The sequence below is a fragment of the Rhagoletis pomonella genome, unplaced genomic scaffold (assembly GCF_013731165.1).
Source record: "Rhagoletis pomonella isolate Grant_MI unplaced genomic scaffold, Rhpom_1.0 Rhpom_scaffold_00006, whole genome shotgun sequence".
NCBI lineage: Eukaryota > Metazoa > Arthropoda > Insecta > Diptera > Tephritidae > Rhagoletis > Rhagoletis pomonella.
The window spans coordinates 36372866-36379746 of NW_023458560.1; the positions used below are offsets into that span (position 1 = coordinate 36372866).

The 6881-nt window shown below is 36.4% G+C and overlaps 2 protein-coding genes across 4 annotated transcripts in view; both read left to right on the forward strand.

The window, feature by feature from the left end:
* Positions 1-1658: 1658 nt before the first annotated feature.
* Positions 1659-6881, forward strand: part of LOC118740674 (serine/threonine-protein kinase grp-like) — an 80076-nt gene continuing 74853 nt past the window's right edge. For both annotated transcript variants that reach the window (XM_036472294.1, XM_036472290.1), the window contains exon 1: positions 1659-1888. The gene's annotated coding sequence lies outside the window, so the exon portion shown is untranslated. The remainder of the gene's footprint in view (positions 1889-6881) is intronic.
* The window catches only part of LOC118740675, a 7066-nt gene continuing 5722 nt past the window's right edge, over positions 5538-6881 (forward strand). Inside the window, exons 1-2 of one of the 2 annotated variants that reach the window (XM_036472295.1) lie at positions 5538-5696; positions 5954-6881. In XM_036472295.1, the coding sequence (XP_036328188.1) occupies positions 6020-6881 (862 nt within the window). In that variant the 5' untranslated portion in view covers positions 5538-5696; positions 5954-6019. The remainder of the gene's footprint in view (positions 5697-5953) is intronic. The other variant, XM_036472296.1, reaches the window with a different exon arrangement.

Genomic DNA, 6881 nt, shown 5'->3' on the forward strand with positions numbered 1-6881 from the left:
AGCAAATTTGATATGTTTCTACGCACATTTACGTTACGCTACGTACACGTTCCACGGTAACCGCGCTCTAAAAGCGCAGTTAGTCAACGACGTAGCGTAAACGTAGGTTGACGTACGTAGCGTCATATCAAATTTACCGTTGAGAGAAGCAACGAACGTCACCGCCATGCGGTGGTGAGTTTTCGTTAACACGCGAATCCCATGAGGTAGATCGTGTCTGCGTTAACCTACGTCTACGCTACGTCGTTGACTGTTTGAGCTATTAAATCACCACCGCATGGCGGTGACGTTGCCGTTGCTTCTCTCTCTCTCTCTTTAAACAGTAAATTTGATATGCTGCTACGTACGTCAACCTACGTTTACGCTACGTCGTTGACTAACTGCTCTTTAACACTTTTTTTTTTCTCTCCCAGCGATAAGTGTCCGAGACCAACAGCAGAGGAAATTATATGCAAATAACCCTCTCCCACTGAGCGAGAGCTCACATCTCCAAAAAATAAATCGCCTATTCTCTTTTGTGAGTTATTTTTTCTCTTAAATTCAAAGCGGATAGGGTTATTGCAATACGTAATTAAAAGTTTAATTGCAGTTAATGTAATTGAAATGCGCAATTAAAATTTCAATTGATATTCATCTAATTGCAATTACCTTTTTAATTAATTAACAAGACGATTGAAAAATTAATTGATTAACGCCCAACACTGCTTTGCACCAATTTTATATTTGAGTCAAGAAACGGCTGAGAAAAATTAATGGCCTTATTCATAAAAAATAAAGTATGTTTAAAAAGCTTTATAAATAGACGTTTTCATACATTTTTCAATTTATAAACCCTTTGAAAAGCTACTTTATATTTTAAGGCTATAAAATTGTATCTACTTTTCCATCAATGGTGTGAATACCCTTCCTTCACTTTGTTTGTCCCTACCATTTTCAAATTTCGTTTTAAAATTTTACTTTTTAAAACGGTGGGGCATCTCCCATGTATATCTCACAAGCGTAGGCAAACCAACCATAACACTAAGGCATGTAGTGTCATCTCTTTTTGGCAAACAGCTTTCGAACTCAACGGACGTACCAGCCGGTTTTTGATACCTGCAGCGTGCCAGTGTTTACGTGTCGCTCAGCTCATTTCTGTAGTACCTTCTTGGGCGTTTGCTTTTAAATTGTTTACAAACCGGTTTTTGCCAAGCAACCACAAATGAATCCGGAAAAGTTCAAATTGCTTGAGCACATGAGTCATGACGGGTGAATATGTGTAAGTAAATACAGTTAAACTCTTCCCAGAACTTTATGACTATTATAAGATTTATAATAAATGTTTGGGATATAATAAAATTACTTCTACCATAGTAGTTTGATACAGAAACTTAATCACACAACAAAATGTATTGCAATAAACTATTTTTTTTTTACAATTCTATCGTTTGTGGCATATTATTTCCAAGCAAGAGAAATTCAAATTCCCTTATATGTACATATGTATCTATTAATCAGCTGTATTCCATTACAGTGCCTTTAGCCGAAATTTGACAAGCACTTGTTGACAGCTTGAGCATCTGACTACTATTTTGCTCATTCGTCTACTACATTTTTAGACAGCATCACAAAATGTGTATCTCGCACACCCTGAAAAAAACTCGTGCGAAAAATGTCTCCCTCAGTTTTCTTGGTGCTTCCAAAAGCGATAGTTTGCTGTGTTGTCAAATTTGTGATTAAAGCCAGAGTCGACCATTTAAAACCTGTCTCAAGTAAATTTAGTATATTTTCTGAACAAAACTTGTCTAACACGAAGTGTATGCAGGCGTGCAAAAAGATTGCGAAGCGAGTAGAAAGTGTGTGAGATCATCAACCGGTGACTGAGGGAAAACTGGAAAAGCTACAAAGAGTGAGTACTTGCCAATCAATAGAGTTTTCGCATATTTCACCAGTTGTCTAGAAACTCTTTTTTTTGTTATAAAAAGTAATTGAACATGAAATATCCATAAATATTGCGCTTGAATTTGTTAAAAGTGTGAAACAATTTGCAAAAGAAAAAAATCTTGTATGAATGATTGCTGATGTGTGTGCTGATGATGGTGGCTTCTCTTCCGTCCCGCAGTTGACGTCTTTGGATTTTGGCCTTTTCTTTTTGGCGCAATTGCATAGATTGTCTGGTGTGCGAATGCAATGGGACGATGGTAAATTTGTAGGATCGCGTTGGCTGGAGGCGCCTTCAACATATCTGTGTGCGAGCGAGTGCGTCGATTATTGAACTGCTTTTGTTTGATGAGGCTCCAGTGTTGATGCTTCCCGTGAGGAATCTGTAGGTACCAAATATCTATTGGCTCACTAACTTGGCTATGGGTTTTTAAGCCGCGCTTACCTGTTGGTCTTCTTTGGCTATCTGAAATCTTTTCCCAATTTCTGCTGTGCCGCACTGTTACCTTGTTTAAAAGTGCTTTTTAACGCGTTCTTGCCTATCATCGTATGTGCCTACATACATACGTACGTAGATGGAAGTAAGAGAACCTACAAAAAAAAATTTGAATCATTCCTCGCCAGCGTTGGTGGAAACTATCACCTTCATTATCGAATTTGTGGCTGGTAATTAAATTGGCGTTTGAATAAGAAGCCAGTTCAAGAAACGTGTTTTAAGCTTCGATTTTGTGACTGAAGAATGGCTCAAGGTAACCTACAAAAATCCAGGTACGCGCGCTTTGCATTTGAATTATTTCATTTAGGTTAAAATGTAGTTCACGTAAATGCCCTGGCAATTATTTAAACGATACCTAAAGTGAAGCTAAAGAGCATAAAACACCATGGATTAGTGCATCTACCAAAAGTACAAGCGATCGCTTGCCATTCGAATACAAATCGCTCTAAAGAGTTATTTTTGTGAAATCAAAATATGTATGTACGTATGCAATAAGTGGCTTTGACCGGTAGAAAACCTCATTCCGGATTCGAAACATCGCTGTCCCAACGACAGCGCTTTTTCACAGTAAATATTCTAAATCGTATCTGACGAATGTATCTTTTAATTAAAAAGTCATTGCTGCTTTCGTCTGGCTGCCAGCATGTGCGTTCCTGTACATTTGTATTTGTTCACACATGAAATCAGCTTCGAGTCGCATTGGATTTGCCTACGGCTGCCGCTCCGCTTCGAGACACTGGGCTGTTGCTTACTTCAGTGTCAATGGCATTTGCGTTTGAATGGAAATGTTGAGACTCTTTGTACCTACTCTTTTTCCATGTAGTTTATTTTATTTCGCTGATTTTGATAGATTGAAGTAGCTGTTGCCCAGAGCCTCTTTTACTGGTTATACAGACATTTATTTGTAGACTATTCGTTATTTTATTTTAATTCATTTCGTTAATGTACTTTAATCATACATACATACATATATATGTACATAGCTCTCGTTTTGGTGGTTACCGATATTGAAGTATGTACTATATACATACATATGTAAATATGTACCCATCACATCAATGTGGCAAGATTTTATTTGTGTGTTTTTGAACATTTCAAAAACGAGTTGATCAGCCTTATTTGCATTTTTCCTTGTTCTTTGCTCTTTTCACGCACTTTCGTCATTATTAATGAGAATTCTCTATGGTATTGTCGCTTTAAGCCGCTGCCGGCAATTGAGTCTCAGTCGCGGTAACCGTATCTTAGTGCTCCGGACAAAACGTGTAGGCGGTTTTGGAACTAGTAAATTATACTTCTTTAATATAATTAAATAAAATTATGTAAGTTTAATAACCTTAACGTGGTATGTAAGAAGTGTATTTAACTTGTACATCAATGAATTGTTTCAATTTATTATTACATACACACTACTTATTTACGAATTAAGTTCCTAAATATATTTTAACTACAGCTGTGTTAAATCCTTTGTTTAAACGTTTACACCATGTTGTCATACATATTGGATCGTGTAAACCCCGTTATTAAAAACGTGTTGCCTCAATCGTCACCTCTAACCTGGAGTTTACACAAGACAAGAAAACTGATAATATGTATGTATCAGTTGTCAAAATGTTTGTGTGAAGTAGGCGGACAAACAGTTAGAAAGACATTACACTTTTAAGAAACCGTTGTTAGTGTCATTTGGCGTAAAATTCGTTCCATTTACTAAAATCTCCAAACACAAAAAAAAGGTCACGGTGCGGGTTTTCCTACTATATTTTGCCGCTGTCCGAAATTACAACGACACGCCGCCGGATTTGCCGCATTGCTCAAATTACTGTGTTCGTTAAATTAAAGATATTTACGAAGAAAATGAAAGCGTGAATGTATTATTAAACAAGTTAATGTGTATGTTCACAAATGCCTGTTTATCTAGATACAAATTATGATTGTTAAGTGTATTTTAATGTTGAAAGCATAAAAAAATTTATCCACATAACTAGATAACCTGATAACCAGAAAGGTGTGAATGTACTGCTATTGTCTCCCAAAACTTGGCCTGCATAAACCTCAAATGATAGGGATCGCATCGATTGCCTCGTGTGCAACCAGGTTTATATATATGCCCTCAATTCGTTAATTCCATTAAAAGCGAAAAGTGGGAAATTCGAAAGTTTTTGAAAATATCGAAAGTTGTTGAAGTTGTTTTTGGGAATGCAGCTTTTTGTAGCCTCGTAAACAGTGCTGAATTGCCAAATTCGTCAGTTCAGTTAGAGTTTCTTCATATGTATGATACATCGTATCAGCTGAAGTAAATATTAAAGAAATTTCCAAAATGCCACGAAAAAGTGAAAAGTGCAAATTGTATAAATAAATTCACTAAAGCTGAAACTGAAATTTACGAACTACTTTCCAGGCCACGTTGCTAATTTGCACGCGAAAATCGCCTTTTATACAACTTTTGACGGGTTTTGCTATCCTGGAAATTGTTAAACCAATTTCGAGTTTAAGGGATTCGCTTAAATTATTTAGGAGTTCATAATATGTATACGTGTACCGCACACGTTCTTCAAAAAGAGCAAAAATAAAAAATAGGCAGATTTTTTTTTTTGCATAAATCGGTCGTAGGATTTATCTCGAATTAATGAAAATTATATTTTCTTCATGATTATATTCTATAACTATAAACCTGCTGTTGTACCTGTTTTTGTATCAATTGAGTGGAATCTGTACGATCTACGAGCAGTTACATTTTTGTAACTGACTTGAGTTCTGTCTCTTTTTTGAAGTTGGTATGCACGATAGAAAAATATACATTGATATCAATTAACAAAGCCATAAAAACAATTATTTCGTAATTCTCGAATTCGAAATTAGTCGCAACTTAGTTAACAACTTTTTTCTGGAAAAGTAAGCATATGCCATGTGGTAATGGGTATATGCGTGGCCGCAGAGTTGCGTGTATTTCCAAATTGTCCCAAAATGTCCCAAAAAGCAGTGTTGCTTGTATTTCAGGTTTGCCTCAACACACCAGTGTTACTTAAAACGCATTAAAACTTGACGTAAAGTAGCGAAAGTGTATGTGAAAGAGAGATGAAAAAGTAGACATTTTGAAATTCGCTAAAATTTTGCGGAACGCTGGCTTTTGGACATTTAGCTGCTAATTAAATTATAACCATAATATTAAATAATTGGCAGGATTTACTTCCTAGTTGTTATGTAAAAGTTTTATTGTGATTACATTGTGTAATTCCTTAAGAGTACGTGGAACAAAGGAATTTTTGGTGAACTGGCAAAGGAGGTAAGTGCATGTTTTTGCAAAGCGAAAAAGTGCAGCGTCTGCAAAGAAATTGCAACGTAATGATGGAAAAATCACTTGCAATCACATAACTTGTAACACATTTCGTAAAAATTAAATGTATTTTATTAACGCTAATTGCGACGCTACATTTGAGGTTAAGTTGCTCTTGCTGCAGTGACAGAATTTCCATTGCAAAAACGATGTTTATATTTAACTGTCTTCTGTTAGTTTATAATTAACTATCTTCACTATTACAGAGTTCACACAATAAATACAAACAACTGTTCATCGTTATTGGTATTTTTAATAATTCTCAATTCGCCATGTCTTGGGTACCAACCACCGACTTTGAAGAGGAAATCGTTGATTTGCAACCAGATCATAATTTTATTTTTGGTCAGTTATGCGATAATAAACCACAAGCGTTTTATCCCCGTCCAAAAGCGCATTTGGATTTCATAGCGCAACAAAAGAATGAGAAAACTAAACGTGAAAAAAATTTTACAAATTCTCAGAACCATAAATTAAATCTAATTGCACAAGTGCAACGTATTGCAGGCACCAAACCACTAGGTGAGCAGCCAACCATTGACGATTGGAACGACAATGAGCATTTGGAGCGAGAAACTATCGCTATGATGCGACATGTTGGATTGGGTCCAAAATTAGAACAGCCATTAGATGAGGCTCGCACAATAGCCACGTATCCCATAACCGATAAGGTAAGAATAAATCGAAATGGCCGTAAGGAAATGCCGATATTTTTCGATGAGAAATTCTTCACTTTGAAACCCCGCATTTCAAGTTCGCCGCCGTCATCTGGTAACAATAGTCCAATATTTGAAGGTCAAATATCACCTGATCAATCGAGCGTATCATACGCAAGCAGTAGTGCCGCTACATCGAGTGACCATTTTGTGGGTCAATCTTCTGCTTCACCTAATAGTGGTTTTGAGAGTGCAATAGATTCGGTTGGGGATGAAGACACTTTTAAGACTGCACAAAGTAGCGGTAATGAAAGTAGTACGCGAAATTGGCGGAGGAATAAGAGCCGTAATGATACAAAGACTTGGCGTAGCGTTGACAGCACAATAAAATCGCAATCATGGAGGCAAAGCAATACAAAATCGCAGAACAGAAATGGTGTTAGTAACGAAATTCAAAATAATAATTGTAATTGGCGTG